We start from the raw sequence: 24,459 nt of genomic DNA on the forward strand, positions 1-24,459 counted from the left end.
TTTGTTTGGCAGGTCGAGGTTGGCTTTTGCGTTACAGATCGCCATGACGATTGGGAGGTTTCCATCCTTACTGGCGATGTGGAGGGGGGTGTTGCCATGACGATCCTGCTGGTCCCGGTTGCAGTGGTGCCTGAGAAGGCTGTGAACAACTTCCACCTGACATCTTCTCACAGCCAGATGAAGTGCTGTGTGGCCATCCTGGAAACACAGCGTCACTTCACTCAGGACAATCTTAATTTCACTTAGTTACATGCTATCACAGAGATATAGACATGTCAGTCAGCCGCCGGGGCGCAGGTGACTCAAGATGATTAAATTAATAAGTATTCTGACCTTGTCCATGGATTCCACTTTGGCACCATGCTCAATCAGGCACTCTACAATATCCACGAAGCCCCTGGCGGATGCAGTCAGCAGTGGAGTCTCCCCTTCCCTGTTCTTGGCATCTACATGGCAGCCTGCCTTGCAAAGTGCTCGTGCCACTGCAGAGTATCCATGCCAGGCAGCACAGTGCAGGGGTGTCTCCTGTTCCTAAAAACAATGAAAAAAGTCCCTGTCTAATACTGAAGCGTGAAAAAAACGTGCATAATTAGACACAAAAACAGGCTGTTAAACATATTGTTACCCTGTCAGAGAGGTCTGGATTAGCCTTGATGCTGCACAGGTAGCTCACCACATCCACATTTCCATAGCGAGCAGCTACATGTAGAGCAGTCTCTCCAGACTGTTCGAAAGAATGATGTAAATATAAACACAACAGAAATTATATTAATACTTATAACCCAGATGTGCAATAAGACGTGAACATGTAAAATAAAAGTAATTTCTATCACACTAACATAATATTATATATAAACAAGATTATGCTTTGCCTTGAAACGCTACAGAGAGTAAAAGTGGGACGTCACCTTATCTTGTACATCCAGAGGGCATTTCTTTTCATGAAGGAATCTTAGAGTGTCCACATGGCCATGCCTTGACGCATAGTAGATAGCGTTGGCTCCGCTCTGGAATAATATTACATTTTAGCTTTATCTCTGACCTTTAATGGAAGACACAGTTTTTAAAAACATCTGGCCACCAGCTTAACTTCAGAGAATGTACAGTAAGGCAAGACATGTAAAGAAGTATACAGCAATATTGCAGGGACAAGTTCCCTTTAGCACAAGCCCTTAACATAACGGAATAAACACGTGTACATGCATGTACCAAAGCTGCAGGTATTTCCAATTGCAAGAGACACTACCTTATCATGGGCCTTGATTTCAGCACCTTTTCTCATCAACACCTCAATGATCTGTATGTTGCCACCTCCGGCTGCTATCAAGAGTGGAGGGGTGCCATGCTGCAAGAAGAACCAAATGAATTTTAATAATTTCATAAGCATCATCTCTCTAGTTTTCGAAAAGCAAAATGTGTCAAACGCCTCAATAAGGCTTCATCTTGTGTTCGAATTCAGCTCTACACAATGTCTATAGCCTAAGACAGACCTATTAAGATTGGTGTGCATTAAATATATGCTAGAGTGCGTAATTGTATAGTATTGTCAAACTGTGACTAACTGGCTATTGCCCATAGTGTACCCCTCACGAGCTTAAAAAAAAACAAGGCAAGGCTCTAACTGTAAGACATAAATGATGTGAAGTGTATTAAAAAGATTATCCCTGGTCTGCATGACAATTTGAAGCGCAGACTGACTGGGCGGCTTTGATCGTGCTGCTTCCATCCTAAGGATCATGACTCCGAGAAAAACAGGAGCCTTGTTAAGTCAGCTGGTTCTAAGTTCGCTCTCAAGTCAGACTGTGCTGCAATGCGGAGCTGGTTCACTGAATTGAACACAAGTGAAGTGAATCAACAAAAGGCAGTTGCGTAACACAAACAAGAGCTTTATTTTTAGTATTTTAAATGTTTGTCACCTTGTTGGGTTGGTTAACATCATAGCTGTTCAGAGAGCCCAGCAGGTGCTGCAGACCAGGCACATTGTCGTCATTGATGGCGTGGATAATGGCCTTCATCACAAAAGAGTCTTCCTCATCCTAAAAGTGTGGGAAAGACAGTTACTGCTCCACTGCTGATCATCTAATCTTGTAAGCAGTAATCCCCTGAATTCTTTCTATCACATGCTTCTCCAGACCTCTTCCATTGTGCGTTCAAGCACGAATGCACACAGAAATAAACTGTCTTTGAACAACCACTCAATTTGCCTTTTAGGTCAAATGCAAGTGCCTCTCCGTTAACGACAAGTGACCCAATAACCGTGAACTAGAAGCTGCCTGACAACACAGCTGTGTCACTCCGCTGCACAGGGAGACACGGAGAAAGGATAGGGCAGGGGTGATGAGGGGTAGGAGGGGGGGGGGGGGGGGGGGTTGGCCGATGTGGAGCCGATGTGTTCAGCCAAGCGTGGTCATCCAGATACATTCCTCTACAGAACCTTCCTGCTGGGCGCTAGGGCTAAACCACATCCAAGGGACAAAATCTGAACAAGCAGCAGAACAGCCTGCAGAACATGACTACATAGAGGGTTTCTCTTTAGGCTCCTCTTCTTTCTTGTTTTTGTGTAACCTCTTTTAGTTCTAATTTAAAGCATTATGTAACTCTTCATCCGGAAAAAAGTAGATATTTGTGTGCATTTGACCTTTCAGTGATCCAGCAGCTGTATGGCTGGTAAAGCATGGAGCCTTCACTTTCCATCACAGTGGCCTCTATGATGCTCCAGGATCAATTGTATTAAGATGTGTTTGGTAGGTTTTCTCTGCTGACCCATCTCCATTGCTACAGATATATTCCATATGATACAAATGTTATCATTAAACACTTCAGAAACTTTACAGTTGGCCAAAGTGCCTTTCCATCCAACAAACCCGAAAAACAATTGATCCTGGAGCGTCCTAGAGGCCACTGTGATGGAAAATAAAGGAGGCATGCTAACTACCCCTACGGCTGCTGGGTCACTGAGAGGTCAAATACGCCCTGTTATCAATAATAATAAAGTTACATAATCCATCTTTAATACTGTCTTCATGTGCTCGGGGAAAGATGATCCTTTCCAGTAGACAATTGGAAATTACGAGTGCATTGTGGTCATGTGTTTTTGTGAAATACTGAACAGCACACAAGAGCACATTGTAAACAAGTCCATTCACATGAGAAAATCATCTGCAGACGCCGACCTACTGCATCTTGCATCCAATTTTTTACATGATGCTAATTGGAAAAAGAGATGACATTAACACTGCGTAGCTAAATAAAATAGTGTGGGCTTCATAACAAGCAGCTAAAAAGGCATAATAAACATATTTTCGCCGCTCTCTATTGAGTTGAAGGTTAAAGATTATCTCACTTGGCTATCAAAAATATTTCCCTGTTTTTAGTGGAAAACTTGATATGTCCATTTTCTACTTACACGTTATTTACCATAATTACGAGATCAGCAGGAAGGCAGCACAAGTCTGATTCAGCCACGTTTTGAGCTGGTTTTGTCTCGTTATAGACTTCACTTAGGTATCTTCTGTTTTTATTTGGATGGTAGCCTACTTGCGTGAAATGTTCAAACTGCACTGAATATGGATGCACTACAAACACTGTATGAGAAGCTGTTGTCATGGTTTTGCTGTTGTAACGGAGCACTGCTGGCTGTGCCCACATCCCAAATGGTCACGAGATGACACTGACACAGCGTCTTCTCGGTTCGTCCTCCCTCCTTATGCAACTCACTTCCTTCTATACGACAAGCAAGGAATGCAAACCCATTTATATCGTTGCTTAAATCTTTTTACACTCTAAGGCGTTTGCGTACTTGTTATTAGGTGTGCTTTGACGACATGTTTTAGTGTGTAATTCTGCTTTTCTGTGAAGCAATTTCTTACAGATTGTTTATAGAAAAAAGTGCAATAAAATAAAGATTATTATTCGCAGTTGTAGTATTATTATGTAGCACGAAAGAGAGAGACGCTGCCTCTCCCTCTCTGTACTAAAGGGGGTGCAACTAGCTTTGTATTGGGTTGTGCATACCAGATAACTGACACAAGGCCGTAAACTCCCTGATGAGGAAGCAACTCTTAAAAGTATGCAGTAAATGATTAAACCCGTTGCCAGGGCAGCTCTGTTTACATTTCTAAGGCTTGACACAATCTAGACAACAAAGGCTTCCATCACTATACGTTTAACCGCACAGGTCAACACAAATAAAGCACATTGTTTCTAAGCAGCAGTCACATTCCAGCTGCTCATAGCCTCACCTGCGGAAATGAGGATAAGATTGAATATGGCGGGTACTCTTGGAAAAGCAAAGCGAATTTAAAATGCTTATAATAGCTCAGACACATTTCACTGAACCGTTTTACTTCAGACGTTACAAAAAGCACTACTTAATTTCCCTTGGTTATTCATGTTTTAATGTGTCAAAAGTCAGGATTTATAAGTACTGAGTATCTTACCAGTGTGTCATCACTGCGTGCCACACTAATGTTGCTTCTAGACAAGAATGACCGGGACAGGCGGTTGCACAAGGAAATTAGTCGGACGGATTGCTGAAAAAACATGATCATAAAAAAGACAGTGACTAAAAGCAGATGAACAACATGTACATTTGAGATCATTGTTAAGCAAGAGTATGGGTATAATACATACAATTCATAAAACTATACAGTTAATATTTATGAATCAACCTACTTTCCATTTTCTTCGTGCTGCGAACTTCTTAAACTTTTCCATGTTGACAGCGGACTCTTTCCTGCTCAGGGCCTGCAGTGTGTCTTTTGGCTTTTTAAGAGAACATGGTAAAAGAACAGTATTTGAGTTCAAAGTCACATATTGCTTGTATTAGGATCGTAATACTATTCAGCAAATACCAACCTTGATCCAGGGGTGCTGCAGGCTGTCCTGGATAGTCATTCTTTTTCTAGCAACAAACACAGCTAGTGTTAGTCTATTCCTAAACTCTGTCTAATTTATGACTACAGGGATTGTTTATATTTATTTTATACTAACATTTTAATTTCACAGCACGTAAGTAAAGCCTATTAAAATATACATTTAACCTTGATCCCAAAAATCTTCCTTGATTATCAATCAATTGCCTAGTTTTCTGATTATACAGTAAGTGAAACGTTAAAATATGTAATGCCTGCATTACATATTTCCAAACACATAAGAACTTTGAACTTTAGAACCACCATATGCTTATAAAAGTTTACAGTTGTGCAGAATTAACGTACTTGGGGTCTTTGACGAGGAGTCTTGCAATGAAGTCTTTGGCCAGTTTGCTGGTGTTGCTGAAGAATTCCTCTTCAAACGTGTAATCCACAGCAGACACATTGGCCAGCGTCTCTTGCTTATTGTCGCCCAAAAATGGAGACGCTCCACTCAAACTAAAAACAGAGATAGGGACATAAAACTGAGTAAAATGTAAATGAAAAAGTCTTATAGCAAGAGAAAAGTGAACACAGCGTTAGTATTAGTATTTTATACATACATACATATGTATTTTTAAATAGAAGTTGCTTCTAGTCCACCGTGAGCCTTATAATCTACAGATGTGCACAATGTACACCAAACCCAAGGCTGCCAACTGTGACTCATGAGCAGAGCTTGATAGCAAACTGTGGTGGGCGAGAGCCAAGCACCTCCATAAAAAGACTCCCAGCCTCTCTGAGTGCGTTCAACAGTATGCATTAGGAGTAGACGTATAGCAGCAAAGGTAAGGAGCTTGAACGGAGATGCATTTAGGAAGTGTACACCAGTCCAAGTCACTCTTATGCTGCCTCAGCAGCTTGTCAGTGCCAGGCGCTGATAACAGCTGGGACAGACATTAAGGTTAAGCTCAAGTGAAGAGCTGTTAGTGCATTGACTGTGTAATAACAAAACAATTAAACAACTCTCCACAAATTACTTAAGTTGTTACAATTTTAGTTTTAATGGGGACAGTTGACAAAAAGCTGCAACAATGTTACGCAGTAGAAATAATATTTCTACATGAATATGAATATCTCTGAATTTGAGTGAGTAATGCAATGGAGAGTTACACACTCAAGGTCAGGTTTTGCGTTGTATAACTCTTTCCAGAAACATGTAGACTCGAGAGTGTGGAGTCCCTTGCAGTTGTAGGATGTGATAACAGACAGGGAGCAGTCTATTTCCTGAACTGCCTGACAGCTGTGTAGGTGGCAGCATGAACACTAGCTGCTGTTTGTGTTTGAGAACATCACTCCATCTCTAGATGATGTAAAACCACTCATGTTGCTAAATTTCTTACAAATGCAAGAAATTGTAATATTTTGCCTCCAAGCATTGTGCGGAGCCATGTGACGCTTTGTATGATGAAATATGCACAAGAGAGAGAATGGCCTGTCAGATTATTGGAGTTGCACTTACTATAAACTATATACTGTATGTGGGGGTTGGGATGATTTTGGTCTGTAAAGCACTTAGTGTTACATTTTGTATGAAAAGTTCCTTATAAATAAAGTTTGATTGATTGACTATTCACAGAAATGACATGGACATTTTAAAGTGTTTCTATCCTTTTCTAAATTCCAAGTGAATGGATTGTGGTTACTTGAATGGAGAAAGTGGGTAAAGAGTGACTGACTAAATAACATTAGACTCTCAAATGATCTGTGATGTCTGTGGCAGCTGGTCAGATACTTACAGTATGTAGGTTATCACACCAACACTCCTGTTACAGGCAGAAGGATAGAGAGGCAGTGTCAGGAATATAACAGCACATCTGTTACCTCGAACATGAGTTTGTGATGCCGTTACTCACCACATGTCTGCCTCCAGGCCCAGGGGTTCATAGTTGACCACTTCAGGAGCTGAAGAAAAAAAGATCTTCAATTCAGTCAATGTTAATGCAGTCTGTTTCAATACAGATCAGGCCAAAAGCTTCATCTGTTATTGTAGTGATGAAAAAATATCTGTGATAAAGCCAACTAGATGTAATTTCAGTGGACGGGCTGGCAGAAAGAAAGAAAGGAAATATTTGGAAGCACAAACTCACCTACGAATTCTGGTGTACCAAAAATATTCTTAAAATCATTGCCAAAGTCGATCTTATGGGCCAGACCGAAGTCAATGAGCTTGATGCGCGGGTGAGGCACAGTGCGGTTCAGCAGCATGATATTCTCTGGCTGGAAAATAGAGAAACATTAGATACAGTGAGACTATAATACATGTTAGAATGATCTTTGAAAAGACTAACACAGTTTAAATGAACATGAGACTACATTGAAAATACACTTGATTTACAAAATAAGAACATAAAACAAAAACTTATTTAATTTATGTGCAAGGTCTATATTAAGAAGCATTAACAGACGACAGCACAAATGCAGGACAGGGCTAGCAAGAAGGTGGCACATCGGCCATGGAAATCCTATGCAAAACAGCAGTAACGCTGTTGAGGACGTGGTAAAGGGAAGAATGACAAAGACGTGCATTAACAGCAGAAGAAACCAGGATTTCCTGAAGAGATCATGCATTTAAACTGGCTTTTGATCAATGAGCCATGTTACAAAAAGACTTTTGTTGGATTGGCTGTAGACTGCAGTGACAATACAAGGCACAAACCAAGCAGGGCGTCTTTATCATATTTAGGTCAACAAAAAAGCAGTACATTTCTTCATGAGTTCTGCATCCTCCGCTCTGCCCAAAAGTACTTAGCCTTCTGCTGTCTGCCCTGCCCATTGTTTGCGTCCCTTTATGGAATAATGCATTGATTGGCACTGCTGCCGTCTGCAAACTATTGATTTGGTTCTAAACTGGGAAATAATTGGCCCTAAACTAATCCATCTGTTTAAAATAGTGAGGTTTGCAACTATGAAAAGAGAGGACAAAAATACTTTCCCCTTGAGTTGTGTAACCTTGTATTTATTTAATTTTCTGTACCTTAAGGTCAAAGTGTGCGATTTGCTTGGAGTGCAGATAGAGGACTCCATCCAGTATTTGCTTGAGGAACTGTGTGGCCTCCTCTTCGCTCAGGGACTCCTTCTCTGCCAGGAAGTCGAAGAGTTCACCGCCAGCCACACTGGACGAGAGAGAATTAAAATGTGACATCTCTGAGATCAGGAGCCGCTGCAAATCCCTTCTTAGCAGAGCTGAGCCGTCGTAATCTAATCATCTGGGTGCATTACAGACAGCCAGTTTATAGACAGTTGATGTGAAATTTACCCCGCATTGTTCTCAACCAGATTATTGAACAAAACAAACCTATGAACAGTGTGGGTACAGATGCTGGGTTGGTTGTGGACTTCAAGCACTATATAATTTGTAATTTACAAGACAGTAATATAAATGTTCCTAATATCTGATTGAAGCAGAATGGTGGTGTGAGTGAAACAATCAAGAAGAGGATGTGTGCAAAAGCGAAGAGGAACAATGCAGCAAGTACGCAGATGGTGAGGCGCTGATAAGCCATGTGTTGTTATCGAGAAAAACATTAATGTGTATGATGTTGTGAAACGACATCCAGGATCCCTTGAGGGTAAAACAAAGCACAGCTGCACAGCCACTTCCTCGACAACCCAGGCCACACTGTATCATGTTGTTTACCTCATCAGCTGTTCCTCTAACACATTAGCGGCCAGTGTGTTGCAATGAAGTCGGTCTGAAAGAGGTGTATGTTGTAACATGTCCTCGCCCTTTTATGCTTCAACAAACAATACTGCTTAGCTCAGCTTTGCATTGCATCTTTGTCCTTCAACCTTTTCACCCTAAGACCTACAAATCTCATCTAAATGGATTTTTTTCCTCCTTGCGTTTTTGCCACATTTTTATTGCTCTGTCACTTTTCTGTGAAGATTTCTATCATAGAAATATATAGAAATATCGGTCGACCGATGTGGGGATTACAGATGGAAATTAGGATAGTGCTAAATCTGGTGCAGCCATCTTTTTAATGTAACTGCACACTGTCCTTTCAATAAACTAAACTAAACTACTGAACAATTATCGGGTATTTTGATTGGCTGAAGCCGGTATGCACCACTGACACTTTTGGCCAAATTTTAGAACTGTCTATAATCCTGTGTATGAAGCTTCTAAACGTGTCAGTGTTGAACTGTGACAGTAGGGGGCGCTGTATAATTATGTTTAGTAGTTACTTCAGAGGGAGCTTGTTTCAAAGACAAAAATCAGTAGATTCCATATAAAAAAAGGTAAGTCTCTGGGCAGGATCTTGTGTCTCAAAACGCAGACGTTAGCGTGACATTTTGTGATCTTGCCACTCCAGACTTGGCGCATTTAAGTGGGTGGAGACACACATTTTCTCTTCTAACCAAATCAACTCCGGTAGAGTGGTTGTGGGGGAGTGGGGGGTGAACATGTGCGTTTGCTTTGTTTTGCGTTCACACCGAGCGCGGGCCGATCCGCACCACAGCGGACGCTGTAGCTCTTTCTCTATTGGGATATGAACATTGTTTAGCTCAAGATGGGGTAAAATAAGTTTTTAGTTTGACCTGTGAGAGCCTATGGATAAAGAAAGAACGCAATGCAGTGCAATGTAAACGAGGAAATGAATGTCACCTCCTCTTGTGACGCCCCCTCACAGTCTATGCTCACAAGTGGCGGAGGCGAATAACTCCACCACTCAGAAAATAATTCGCCAAGAGCCTGCGCCCCTCCGTGCGCCACCACAAGATCTGGCCCTCTGTCTCTTACGGTTCCAAAATTATACACAAAAGTTTATAAACTAAAAAATATGTAACATAGCGTACAAACAATTTTCTCCTATGAGGCCTAGGACGTTGTGGGAGGGCTCATTTTAAAGCTCTGACTGAGCTCTTTCCGGTGCTGAAAACAGTCATTTTCGGTCCCGGTGATATCGGCCTTAATATCGGCCCTAATTTTTTTTTCAAGAAGCTTTTAGATTTGAGTAAAGCCAAACTGGAGACAATGTGCTTGTTTCAGGCGGGGGTTAAGGGCTTAAACGCTGCCCTCCTACATGGTTGCCTGGCCTGCCAGACACTCCTCCTTTCTGTTCAAAAGAAGAACCGTCTGGACAGCTCCTCGCAGCCTATCATTTCACGATTTTACCCACATCGGTCCAATCACGCACCGAGAGGCGGGACTTCATTCCCCCAAGACGCAGAAGCCGTCACCACACTCTACCAAAACATTAGACATGGCGTGCGCGGCGAGTGACGATGTTTCCTTCTGCTCTTTCGTCTGTTTTAAATCATTTGGGGGGGAAAATGTAATCCCTAAAACAAGCACAGAAGCAGCAAGAAACAGCGTTCGAAGCATTCCTCGTAAATAAGGACGTTTTTGGAAAGGCTTCCTGACACTTGTTGCTGCAACGTATCTAGCGTTGCTCTGATTGGTTGATGCCGTCTGTCAATCACACCCACTGGGAAATCGTTGAGATTATCCTTGCTCCCAGACTATATGTCTTTAAAATATCTATGAAAAAGCATGTAGTTTGGCAGGCCAGGCAACCTACATGGTAATACAAATACAGCCCAATGTCAAGCTTTGCTCTGAAACCTAACCTTAGTAATTATTACTGTAGTTCAAACGTGAGTGGAATTTCACACATATGATTATCACACAGTGGCCTCTGAGGTGGAGCAGGGTGCCGTCGCATTGGCAGGACAAGTTGGATTTTATTCTTGGCTTGTAAATCCTGCCGATCCTCAAGCGCTCATTCATCTCAATCAGCAAATAACTTCAGTAAAGGCCGTTTGAAACTTCAAAAGCTGGAGCCTTGATTCATCTTCTCGTCTTGTCCATTATCATATGGCAACACGCCCGGCCGTGGCTGCTACCAAACATTGCCTCATATTCCTGATTGTTGCTGGGGAGTGTAGTCTGAGCATAAGGATGAAAATAACCGCAGGCAATAGTGCAGGATTACATAATATTGTTTCTTTTATTTAACTATTTAAGCATCCAGCATCAAAATCGGTCACTTGGTCCAACATGAGTAATGAAAAATGCTACCCTATACCAAGTACTGTATAGTTGATCTGCTACAGTAAAATCCTACACCTACATTGTATGAACTCTTGTGCACCCTGTCACCAGATCAATTCAAACTATTTAACATGAGGCTGTGCAATATCTCAGAAGAGAACGCTCACTAAAAATATCCGATAATGAAAGTACAACAGATGTGCGAGCAAAGCAAAGCTAGGTCAAGTGGGGCCAAGCCAGTTTTGTAGTTGAGCAACAAACCAACCACAGACTCATGGGCTGGTTCAGTCGTGGCTTCGACCCGAGCATGTATGGTGTGTGTACGAGAGGTGGGTGATTAATCCGAGAAAGCAAAGACCGCACTCTTTTTAGATGAGGTTACATTTGTTGACCAAAAAGGAGTACAACTCAAGTGTATATGAAATTCCGCCAAAATGATAAACGACTAAAATTTCCGTCTGATTAAGAGAAGTTTAAGTGCTTTCAATGTATTTTATTTATCTATGGCATATGATATAAACAGACTACAAATAAGAGATATGAAGCATCAATATGAAAGTCAAACTCACAGCTCGAGGATAAGGATGACCTCAGCCTTGTTCTCAAAGACCTCGTGTAATGTTATGATGTTGGGATGCTGGATCTGTTTTAGGATGTCCACCTCCCTCTCGATGTCCTCCCGGGACACCCCTCTCCGACTGGACTTGCTGCGCCGTTTCTTAATGAATTTGGCGGCGTACTCCACGCCTGTGACTCTGTGCCGGCATCTTCTGACCAGAGCAAACTGACCGCTGGAAAAAGAAGACAAAACATTTGTGAAACAGTTGATCATTTCATATAGTATCATCAAAGTGAACATGTACAACAGTGCACAGTCTATAGAACACTTGAGTAAGACACCACTGAATATCGGGAGTTTTCTGGTTTAACTTAATTAAAAACCAATGAACTTAGTCCAAAGTTGAATCCTCTGATGACAGCCCACTGTATCTCTGAAGAAATGATTTCACCTTTGACAAGCCCTCAAGACCAGCCTGATAATAAAGTGTTAATTAGCAGCACTGTTCTCTCAATTAAAAAACACTGATGAGAATAACCTCAGCCAGACAGAATCACAGCCGCACAGGATCAGCCTAATAGTTACATCATAATACTGAACAAATGATTTGGTATACGAGTTCAGAGGCCACGGAGCATTAATATGCATTAATGTACCTCTTGTTGCAAGTCTAAAGCTCGAGGTCGACCGATATGTTTTTTTCTGAAGCCGATGGCGATATGCCGATTTTTAAAAATCTCGTCTATAATCCTGTTTATGATGCTTGTAAACTGCAAAACGTGTCAGTGTTAAACAGTGACAGCAGCGGCGGCTTTATTAGGGGTACAAGTTCAGGACATTCATGCTTACTAGGTCCTTAGAAACAAAAATCTGCAGATTCCAAAACAAAAAATGGCAAGTCACTCAGATGGTTCCAAAATTATAAGCAAAAGTCTCCAGCATAAAATATAGGAAATACCGCAATGTTTCTCAGCTCCCCTGAGGCCAAGGAAGTGGTGTCTCATTTTAAGGCTCTGATTGAGCTCTTTCCAATGCAAAAACTCAGGAAGTCCCACCGATATATCAGTCGACTTTTACCTAAAACACGTAAATTTTATAATGAAGTGTCACTCAGCGACCCAACTGTCCAAAAATGCAAATGCTTTAAACAGCACAAGTCAGCAACGTGTACATTTTTCAAGAACTTTGGGAACTTTTCTCCCTCGTCGTCAGACTGTGCTATGTAGTTTTAATAAAGTAATAACCTAATAGTCGCGTTGTAGCTTAATTATATTGGTGATGTTCCAATTTTTAATCACAACAATTCAAGGAATAAAGAAGATGAAGATCAAATACTGTAATCTAAATATTTTTAGCACATAATAGCGGATCACATCCTCTGGAAATGTACTTTATCAAAAGTAAAATGATTGAATCTGTCTGGATGCATCAACCCCGAGGGCCTCAAATGGACTGTCTGTTGAGCAGGATGAAGCTGATATATGTCGAGGTATTGCAGTGACACTTGCTTAAATAGAGGCAGAGAAACCACTTGGGAAAGCGAGGACACTTGGCTGAGGGCTGTGCACGCCTCCGCTGTTTGAGCATCCTCACAATCTTGAGCACTTAGTGTACCCAACGCCCACGGAGGGAGGAAGATCAGCAGGAAGATGGTTTCAGGAAAGAAGCCAGATTATCACAGATTTCGTGGTATGGCACTAGCATTAGCATTACTTGGCAATGGCTTTCATAATCTTGCTTTCAGAAGCACCCCATGACATCATTTTAAAATGCAGGATCTACAAATAAATAACTAATAAGTTTTAGAGTGCAAGAATCATGACGGCAAATAGTAATGTCATTAATTGTTAATATGACCTAAGGTTATTCCATTACATTATTACATAGACGTTTGTTTGAAAAGAGGAACCTGCAGATTGATAAAACTTTGTGACGCTTATTTTAAAACACATGTTTTTACTGCACCTCTAGCTTTGTGAGAATGTTGTGTGATGTCTATGAGCCAATAGTTAACCTAAATACTAAAACGCAGATCAGGTTACATTGGAATAGTGAGACCAAGAAGAGTTGAGAGAAGAGAAAATAGTGATCCAGAGGAAATAGACACTGCAGAGAAAACAGGAGCTGCGTCTTTCTCATGTTAATGACACTCAACCCCCACTCTGACCACTTTTAACCTCTGGAGGTTCCCACCACTGACAACTCTGTGGCTGCGCTCTCTGACAACGGCTTTCAATCTGTTGCTTTTGCCTGACCCTCAGTCCAACTTGATGAAACTTGTGTCTTTTCCATGGACAGAATCAACATACAATATGAGGACTTCCGTATTATGTTGTGCATTTATGCAAACCTCTGCATGCAATCTATAACTGTATAATTACTGCCCCTCAGCATGAATGACAACCAATAACAGTCTCTTCATGTTTAAGGTTACATTACATGAGCTTTACAATAATCTTGAGGAAGTTTGTGTGCATTATCTTCTTCCAAAATGTCACACCTACGTAACAATGCAGCCAGTTGGCACCAGAAGAATATTTTTATTCTCTTGAACACTGTGATGCATATTTCACAACCCTGACAGAGACAGAAGCCTCGATGAGCGGTGTTAAAACTTTCCACGGTTGAAAGCTCATTCAAAGGAAGTCTTATTATCAGAGAGGCTGTTGAAAAGTGTGTGAAAATGGTGCTGAGAAGGAGAAAGAAGAACAACCACGTTCCTATTGTTGATTATTGCTCCATCTGCGCTGTACTGAGGACATCCTGTCTCACTGTTGATTACTCCCTTATTTCGTTTTTCCATTGCTGTTCTGCTCAGCTCTTTCCTATGTTGTCATATAACATTGGTCACAGCCACAGAACGCCCATGTACACTAGGGGTATGTCTGGACTGGATTACGGCCAAGGTAACTCGATATACAACAAGGAGGAGGTAAAATCCTCATACAGAAAAGGAGGGAAAACTGTCATGAACAAAGCTCTGAGCCGGCCTTTTATGTTCAAATGCCATTCTGCGGTCACTGCTTTCAAAAAGTCCAATACTACGCGTGATATTTGAGCGAAGTGCACTTGTGACGGTGGAACAGAGCACTCGTGATGCCTGGCACTTCACCATTGCTCTTTCACAAAACATTTCCCAAAAACCTCAAATTGTTTTTTGTGTCGCATTTTTAAAGTAGAGTTTTCCTAAGCGCAAAGCGAGGTCTGCACAATTTTGGGAAAGATAAGATGTAGATAAGATGTAAACAGCTCAAATAAACAAACTAAACTGAGATAAAACTTGATCGATCCCACAATGAAGACAATGGAGAAATTCTAGTTGCCATTTTTCTGAATTGAGGTTGTGAGGAATAGATCTGCGATTTATGTTTTAAAGACAAGTAGGACTGAAACAACTAATTGATCAACAACTAATCAATTATTTTAGTAATTGCTTCATCGTTACACAGGCTTACTGAAATATGTTCTTGCCTGAGCTTAGACGAGTTGATGTGTACCTGTCTGGTCTTTGTGTGTGTGCGCTCAGTCACGCAAAAAGACCAAAGACCAAATTTGGCTTCTCTCAACATATTCCTATAGCTCCAAACAGGGGTGAAGTTGGAAGCTACCACGCTCTTCCACGGGCACGCACAACGATGCTGTATGGAAAAACGGTGGCCTATTCCTTTAAAGATAGATTTGATTTTTTATAAATTTTTCATAAATCTATAGACAATTATCCAAAATCTACAGCTAAAACCAAGAAATAAATGGACTCTCTCTCACTTCCACAATCCCAGCACCTGTTTCTAACCAAGTCCTAATTAGTGCTAGTGCAACCACCAGACTCTAGAGGTTCTGAGCATTCAAATGAGGAATAGCTTGATCACATAATGAAACTAGTGCCTCATCAGCAACTTTTTTTAAACCCACTAAGAGCGTCATATTAATACTGTTTACTTTATCAAGATGTTCTCATGTAGCATCACTTTAGCTTCATGTGGTTGAAACATGCGCCTTTCACAGCCAAGTGATTAACCAATCAATCGGAAAAATAATCAACGGATTAATGCACTACCAGAATCCCTAAAATCCAGATTTACAGCAGTTCTCTGTACACCTTTTACCCTATCCAGGAGCATTGACATTTGACTGAAATATGAACTTCTGATCTAAGTATCACGTATTTCAGAACATACATTTGTAGAAGTAGATTTAATTGTGATAAAATTGTGCAACCTTTAACAGATACAAACACACAGAATCTCAGTTGCGGCTTTCATGTCAACTCTGTGGAAAAAAGCCTCCCCAAAACATTGTGCAGCTATACTGTGTTATGTCAACAAGACACTGCTTTCAGAAACAGCAGAGAAAGTGAGCCCTGAAAAACTATGTGCACAAACAACAAAATGGCAGCAGCTCAAGTGCACAATATCCCTGATGGTAATTCAGTAAGGGGAGTCAAACCCAATAGAGTATTGAAATACCCAGCGCCTGGTTAAATTTCACATGGGGAATCTGAGACTTCTCAAAGGCCGATAGTGGATTCCCCCGATAACACAGGCAGACTTTGGATGTTTACGCACAGACAGGGGATAGTTGGGAAATACCTTCTATCCTCAAGGGTGCCGGAGCAGAGCGCAGAGTTGCACAAACTCAGCTGAATAAGAGGCAGGGTGTGAATACTGAGGGAGCAAAGACAAAATCCTTGACTCAGAATTTGTAAACACGAGAGTGCGAGTTTTAAAGGTACAGCTAGCCCTTTTACACTGAAAACCCCAGATAGTTGGCAGTGTCAAATTGCTCAGCTCCCTTTGTTGTGTTTGAAGCATAGACTGGCTCCTCACTTTTGACCTACTTGTTAGACTGGGAGGAAGAGATGAGTGGAAGTAGCAAAGTAAAGACTCAAGAGGTTTGCTCATGCCCAAGCAGACAGTTTAAGACCTTCAAAGCACAACTGAAATCCATTGTGTCTGCTTTTGTACCAATACAACAAAATTAGAAGAGATACAAAACTAGAGATGCCCCAATCCAGCTTTTTTGCTACCAATACTGGGTTTTGAGTAGAGTATCTGCTGATACCCGAGACTCTTTCCTCCAGTTTAAGATCAATAAAGTCATATTTTATTGTCATGATATTACGGATCAATTATCAATTATATCTATTGATAAACCCTTGGATAAACATTTAACATGACAGGCTTTAGGTTACAAATTCCACAGTTACCATGGAGATCCGCCATCTTTGCAGCTGTTAGCATACGTTTCCATTGACTAACATTAGCTAAAAACATTACAGTATAAAAAGTGAAGAAAAAAGCCGTGGAACAACTCCATTAACTGCTGAGTTACTGCTGGTAAATACATCTAACTCACTGCGGTGTCCAAGTGTTTTAATGTGAACAATAACTCCAGTATTTGAACTTTTAAAATCTCCATTGGTTTACAATTGCTGCTAATCCCATAATGCTTAGCGATATCACAACATCACATTCCCGAACTCTGAAAACAACTCGCATTAACTGATCTAATCATTACAAATATGTTAGATCAGTTATTTCTTAAACTAAAATACAAACACTTGGCTTCAGCAGTGGTTGATTTTATTTGATTAGGCTACTTTAGGTATTTCTATCTTAGTTTCTGACCCAGCATTGATTAGTTTCTGCTAGCATGCTAGCTTTAGCATACTGATGCTAACAGCGGCGCTCAAAAATACGTTTGCGGAGGTTAAGACTATCCTGGCGATTGAGCTCTCCTGGTTCTTAGCTTTCCAATGATATGCAGCATGCCCATATTCACTTAGATTTAGGTGGTAAAAGTTGCGTTTCTAAGGTGTTGAGAGCCAAAACTGGTATCGGTTCAGTATCAGATATTTGTAGCCGATACTCGATATTGTATTTTTTTCAGTATCGGATCGGTGCATCCCTATGCAATACATTTATTTATACCAGACCAGTTTTACCATTTGTGCCAAAAAGGCTTTAACACCAAACCCCACAGTCACAAAAAGAATTACATCATTCTACTTTGGAGATGAAAGAACTAAACTATACTGGGGGAAAAAACAAGTCACACTTTTATTTAGTGCTATAGTTGAGTCATCTGCAGCATCTCTAGCGTAAAGGGCTGATGTCTGGCACAGCTTCGACTGACAGCGCCACTGGAGATGACACGGCGTTTACTAATATACTTAATAACTGCTGCAAAATATGCTTTCCTCTTGCGGGTGATTAACACAGGCTCCAGCTGCTTCCAACATCACTGTTAAGTCCCACCGAAATGAAAAAGACAACCATTAGGAGCAATTACTTTAAGCATGACCACGCAGGGGCAAGACAAGTATGACTAGATATGTTAAGAGAAAGTATCCTTATAATCTTTGACCTTAATCCAGTATAATCCCTCTATACATTACAGACCTTAAACAGTGTATAGCTGGGGAAATAATGGCCTTCTTGACAATAAATACATATACCGCCCCATCCCCCTTCAGGGTTGCAAGATTCATCATTGATGTGTCAAAAATGAGAGCTGTGAACTGAATCTTGATTTTAAAACAAATTGCAAAGTGATCAAAGATGTGGGAGAAAAGGCAAGCTGCAGTATTGACTTGAGGAAGAAACGTAATCCAACTTTTAAATAAACTGCCCAACTTGTTTTGGGCCCATAAAATGCGGTTCGTTTCTCTACTGTGACCAATACAACACCAAGATCCTCCTCTCAGTTTCACGTCTCGGAGCCAGCTATTGATCGCCTGTGTGTTGTCGTAGTGTGAAATCGGAGAGAGTGATGAAAAGCTGAAAAGTGCCACACACAATAGCACACACACAGTTTCTCTGAAGCCAGTCTGATGCTGATGCACATGGGCTGATGGGCTGATGGAGAGTGTGATCACACCAACAGTCCAGTGTGAACCGCAAGCCTGGCTTTTGTGTTCACTTTGGTTTATGTCCGAGCAAAACAAGGGCCGGCACTCACTTGATTTGAGCCTCTTCAAACTGGTCTTGTAAGTGACAAACTCAATCCATCATGGCCTTCAAAAGTTTAAGCACTAATTAAATACCGATCTACAGCGCAAGTTGAAAGAAAACTATATGACAAAGTGTCGGCAGTGTAATAATCTGGCCCAAGTGATGATCCATGTCAGCTCAGTGACAAAGCAGCTTTTATGAGGCCACGGGCTGCAAGAGTCACACATCACCTTCATGTATTAATGCAGTATGTTGTATGTATGGGTAACCAGCTACAAACTGCACATTGTGGATTTTTACTGGTAGATTTGAATATTTGTGAAAGTAAACAAAGACAACAAAACTTCAGTGACACAAATGCATCTGGAGAGTGAGCAGTGAGTGCAGTGATTTGCCCGCTGCCTGTGCGGTATGATTGGATGCGAAAACTCCCCACTGAAGACAAGTTTTCCATGAGCACGGTGCGGCGTGTGGGAGCTCCGTGCCCACTCAGCTGGAGTGTGGGCCACATTATGCAACCTGCACCATGCCATTGTGTACTGCGGAAGGGTAACCACGGCAACAGCAATCAAATACGAAGCGAAGACGACATGTGCGGGTAAGGAGGAAGAGAGTGGGAGAATATTCTGGTGAGGGAGAGTGTTTTTTTTTTTTTTCTCCCTGTTTATTGTGTCAGCATTATTGAAACAACCGAACAATATCACAGCAGCCACGACTTCAAAGTTTGATTGAGGGTGGTACAGTTATCCACTACACCGTCAGCTGCGCCACTTCTGGTTTAATTTTGAATCTGACTTAGACGTTTGACAAGGCGGCACAGGTTAACCCCGCACAAAAACTCACACGGAGTTAAGTTAAAATTATTCTTAAGTGACAGGCAGGGTACTAATGGAGAGCTGTTTGCCCTTGTCTGCTGCGCACCGTAAAAAGTCAATGAAACTGCCAGAGAAATGTCAATCACTCACCTCCCTAAAACAGCGAGACTTAAGGCATACACTGAGCTTAGAAAGAGACAGCGGTGAGAGCCCTGTTTCAGTATCTTGGGAGCCGTTATGGCCAGGAAGCCCATCAAGCGCTAAGACGGATTCTACTGGAAACATCATTTTAACGATTAACTTGACATTTTGAGCCCATGTGTGGATAATTGGGATCGGAAGGGGCAATTTGCAATAAATAAACATGGAACAGTTGATCAGCTATGCAGGTGTTCTCAATATTTTACCTCCAGAACCCCCCAAATTATGCTCTAGGAAAGAAGTTTTAGGTTAGAAATTGGACATGTCTACACAATAATAACCATAACAACAATCTGTGACCCCCACTGTAAAATGTATCTTACAGATGTAGCATACAGTATGAACTATCCCCTTCTCTTAAGGCTTTGAAAAAGAGGTTGTAGCAGTCAAAGAAGTGTGTGACTCATAATAGTGGTTGTTCAGAGGTAGAGTGCTGATTCAACCATCAACTGTGCTTTATTTTGCCCCAGTCTGTCAGAGCCGGGCCTCTCCTGGTTGCAGAAACTGACATTTGGAAGGTTTCGTCCACGTCTAGAGTCATGGGGACAGATGCACACCAAATGTTTGTATGAAGACATGACAGAAGTTCATTATGGTCTTAACCTATGAGAGAGGTTGGCATACTTCTACAGAAAACGACACTCATTCCAAGTACATTTCTGTTTTACTGCAGTACTGCAACATCAACACGTAAATATCAATGTGTTATTACTCTTAATATTAAGTTGTGACTCCTATTGATCGTCTACTCTGTGTGCAGCGATTTGTTGATTTGGCTTTAGTTTTACATCAGATGCCTTTGCAATGGAACTCTAACAATAAGGAACATTAGACAAAAGCAGTCAATACAATGGCAAACCCCGATTTCACAAATCTCTCTAATACTGTTAACATATCATCTAAAAGCATTTCATTATTCCAAACTGCACGAGACCAAGTTCTAATATAATTCTAGCCTTGCAGGTAACACTATTGCCCCAGCGCTAATGCACTGTTCATCTTAGGGACTAATTACAAGCCCTCAGGTTTTACACTTGACTGGCTATAATCCCGCTCTAACAGAGAGTACAGGTTTTCTGCTCTCCCCAATGAATACACACATGCACAAAGGAGACACCCCTGCCTGTCACCTGCTAACACAGTTGGCATGCCTCCAATTATCCCGTGTTGACGGCATGACATTCAAAAAACCTCATTAGGCTTGACATGAGAACATTCCTGATGAGTCAGATTTTAATTTGACTTGTCCGTTGATGGCAGTTTGAGCAGTGAAACTAAAGTAATCATAGGGCTTATGTCAGCCTCAGTATCAGGGTCAAGACACAGTGGATGGGTATTTTACTTCAATCTGTGAAAAGGAAACATCATTCATCACAATTTAATTTTAATGTTGTAAAGTCTATGAAAGTAAAGGGTGCATTATATGTGTTATTATAGAACACTTACAAGGAGACTGGATGATTTCTATTGCATGTTGTTAAGGGAGTGTCGTGCCATGTGGTGTGGCACAGATGCAGAGATGTGACAGAGCGGCTGTTCCCCGGGTTAGTGGGGTGGTAGGATGGGGTTATTGAGTGACAGGTCTGATCAGGGCTTCTGCCCAGGCTGCATCCGCACAAAATAATGCCAGCCAAGCACAAGCAGACGGGGAAATGGGTCAGTCAGAGTCACGGTTTTGAATAAATGTTGCTGGTTATTAAACTTATAGAAACTACTATACTCTGATGAGTCATTCAGATACATTGACACAAATACTGAGGCAAAGTTACCTCTTTTATCACCCTCAGATGATTTAAAATTGTTTTAATTTGTGCCAAACTGAATGACATCTGCATCAGTGCACACCTACTGTCGCAAGTAGAAAGTTTCTTTATGTCAAAATATATTACAGTGTAAAGATCATAGCAGAAGAGGCAGAGAGCTTAATTGATACAATGGATGACTAAAAGACTAACTGGCCATTTGATCATTGTTACACACTTGCGTAATCACACTTTGTTTTCCGCAGTTCCACTTAGACTACAAGCTCCACAGCAAACCCGTGGTCACACCGACTCGGCAGCTCCTCTCACACCTCTGAGACTAGCTCTCTGTAATATCTTCTGCTACATTTCACTGGGAAATATCTGCAATATTTGCAATCTGCAAAATATGAGGCTCAGAAAATGTGTACGGCTATTCAAATCTCTTAAACCAGCATTATATCAAAGAAAACTTCTGAAGAGTCAGGGGAAAGATTAGCTGGAATCTTAAGCATCTCTCTTATCATTTTAAATGCATATTTGCCCTGTGAAGACAAAAACTAGGTAAGGTGCCTCCCAAATACCGATCATGTAGACGAGCCAAGAGACTAAAGTCACTTTCTGTGAGACATGCCCAGCTTCCTTGAGTGAATTAGGCATATCATAAGGTAGAACTGGCATGTTTCAAGTTTCAAGTATTGAAAAGTCCTGAAAGCTTGCCTTAATAATGGCAAAACATGTGATGTGGCACAGATCCGAGGCACTCTGATGGAAAGTTAAAAGTCATTTATAAAAAGCAGGGTTTTCATCAGCGAATTGCGGTCTCATCATTCATCTGTCTCATCTCCAAGTTTCAAGTAATGTATCAATGAGAAAAGCTTTCAAAATCCAATCTTTGACTTCACAGTTCCTACAATAATTACTAAAGATTAAAATAATTCAAAATGTAAACACGCTTTGAATAAAGTCATACTGGGCTCCAATTACACTGTAATGTTCAATTACACCGTCATATTACAAACAAGTGGTAAACTAGCAATACATTGGATATAGTTGCATCGAATCGTGCAACATTAATAGTCAAATTTAAAACAACCACTTAGCATTGCATTACCAGCAAATCCAATACAGAACCGTGTCCATCATCACAACACTATAGACAGAGCGACTTAAGCTGTTTGAATACAATGCATTAAGGTATGTTGGATCAGGATATAAAACTACACCTAATAATAACTAAAACAGACTTTAGATGACTCTTTTACCCTCAAGCACATTAAGATATTTTCCCTTTCTGTGAGGCTCTGCTGAAGTGGTGATGAATGAATAAACGTCTGTACGACAAACAACGAAACAGGCCAATACCAGTTTTTCCAGTATCAAAGTGAGAGCACTGCACAATTCAAAGAAGACAGCGCTCACTCTGCAGTCTACATGTTGCTATTCTGCTCGGTCATATCCCAAAAGGGAAATAACCTGACGGACCGGAAAATCTGAATTCAGACAAGTTGATGTTATTCACCTGCGATTAGAAGGAAGCAAGCTGACGCAAACGTTTTCATAACAACAACGTCAAATAAAACAAACGCACTGATGAATCTCGTGGAAGAAGACTGTAATGACCAACACACTAAGCCCTTCATCCCTGACATTGATATATTATGGAGTACATTAATCAGACACACTTTTGTGGGGGATGTGCAATATATAGTGAACAGCTCTCTTAATTGAAATCCTGTAGAGCAGAACAGATGCTTACATTTCTATTTATGTGCAAAAGCTCACGAGTTCAGAACAGACAAAAGCCACATAGGAGGAAATCTTACCTTCCCAGTTCATCCCCAATTTCATAAAATTCTTCTACATGTTCTTGGTTGATGGTGGTCATGGTGTCCAGGCAATGCGTGCAGCTCTTGACCGCAGGCTCCTCTTCCTCAGACCAGCAGCACCACCATCCCTACCAGCAGTAGCCTCCAGTTTGGGCGAGGTGACGGCCGACACTCCCCCTCATTTTAGAAGCTTCTGGATAGGGGAGTAAAATAGCACTATTAGACTTACAAATCTTGTGTGATAAGCGTCAGGGGAAAAAAAGAAAAAAGGCAAGCGGCGGGCAGTCAACAAAAGGAAAACTGAGTGCACCTTCCTCGACTACAAGGCGGCGAGGGCGACGTCACGACTACCAAAAGCTGATCTTTCTTTTTACAAGTGTCCCTGCAGCAGTTCCGTGGCCTTTTCCTGGACTTACTAGGCGGACACGAAGCGGCATGTGCAATGTTAGAGCTGTACGCCTGCCAATGCGGACTGAGAGTGAGTGTAAATAAGAAGCCAGTGCAAAGCTTGGTGTAGCCATGGGAAACACAGCTGCGCCTCCTCTCCTTCTCCAGCGCGAGGCAGGGAAGTCACATCGTTAGCCTGCCTTTTATTAATGACTGCCAGGACAGACCCGGGCAGGTGTTTAATCCAGTTTGGCAGAATTGTACACCAGACTCTGCATATCGCGTAGCACCTATGTTTTTTTTTTTTTTTAACAATTAACAACGTCACTATCCATCTTTACTAGGCTAACTATGTTCAACGTGAGCGAATGTGTGCACCAAGCGCGCTAGCCACTTTTAAGTTAAGGGGTTACATGGATGAACATAAAAGACTGGAATATCTTACTACAGGATGTCGCTTTGTCCGCGCTGTAATGTCCACCCGTGATCCGCGTGAGGCTCAAGCCGGGACCGAGGTTTGTGTCTATCTTGTAGACAACATACTGGCGTTAATGGGAGAAATCAACGTTAACAATGTAAGGCAGTCTGGTGTACTGGGCGCGTTCAGGACTATCGGAAATTTCTATACTCACATATATGTCAAGGCCACACATGGACATATATGGTTGTTTTAAATAAATACTGTGGATAGGGTGAGTAAATAGGTATAATGAATATGTGAATCACACTTTGCGTATCTTTCTTATACATATATGTGAAGCCTAGGCCTAATACTGTACAAATGAAATGCTTTCCTGTGTAACGATGAACGCATCACCACCGAACATGCATGTCCGCTTTGGTCGCGTGAGGGCAGCAAGCTTTCATTGTATGCACTTCAGAGCTATGGTTTGGTGGGTTCATACCTGCTGTGTGGATGGCAGTACAGTCTATTTATATCGTAGTAAATTGCGGTGAACAAAGCTGAAACATCAAATATGTTGTGAGTCCATAGACTGTAGGGCATGTGGGTGTAGAAAAACTGGGATAATAATGTTATTCCTCCACCTGCCGTTAGAA

At 41.4% G+C, this 24,459-nt stretch overlaps 1 protein-coding gene across 1 annotated transcript in view; it reads right to left on the reverse strand.

Moving 5' to 3' along the window:
• dapk1 (death-associated protein kinase 1) overlaps window positions 1–23,545 on the reverse strand; it is a 32,747-nt gene extending 9,202 nt beyond the window's left edge. The window contains exons 1-16 of the mRNA XM_079556557.1: window positions 23,011–23,545; window positions 11,484–11,705; window positions 7,891–8,029; window positions 7,004–7,133; window positions 6,770–6,818; window positions 6,653–6,679; window positions 5,220–5,372; window positions 4,858–4,903; window positions 4,675–4,764; window positions 4,440–4,532; window positions 1,917–2,036; window positions 1,247–1,345; window positions 909–1,007; window positions 626–724; window positions 334–531; window positions 1–198 (exon numbers count right to left, since the gene is read on the reverse strand). Coding sequence (XP_079412683.1) covers window positions 1–198; window positions 334–531; window positions 626–724; window positions 909–1,007; window positions 1,247–1,345; window positions 1,917–2,036; window positions 4,440–4,532; window positions 4,675–4,764; window positions 4,858–4,903; window positions 5,220–5,372; window positions 6,653–6,679; window positions 6,770–6,818; window positions 7,004–7,133; window positions 7,891–8,029; window positions 11,484–11,705; window positions 23,011–23,072 — 1,824 coding nt within the window. The 5' untranslated portion in view covers window positions 23,073–23,545. The remainder of the gene's footprint in view (window positions 199–333; window positions 532–625; window positions 725–908; window positions 1,008–1,246; window positions 1,346–1,916; window positions 2,037–4,439; window positions 4,533–4,674; window positions 4,765–4,857; window positions 4,904–5,219; window positions 5,373–6,652; window positions 6,680–6,769; window positions 6,819–7,003; window positions 7,134–7,890; window positions 8,030–11,483; window positions 11,706–23,010) is intronic.
• Window positions 23,546–24,459: the final 914 nt, after the last annotated feature.

This window comes from Gobius niger, assembly GCF_951799975.1.
Source record: "Gobius niger genome assembly, chromosome: 1".
In the NCBI taxonomy this organism is placed as follows: domain Eukaryota; kingdom Metazoa; phylum Chordata; class Actinopteri; order Gobiiformes; family Gobiidae; genus Gobius; species Gobius niger.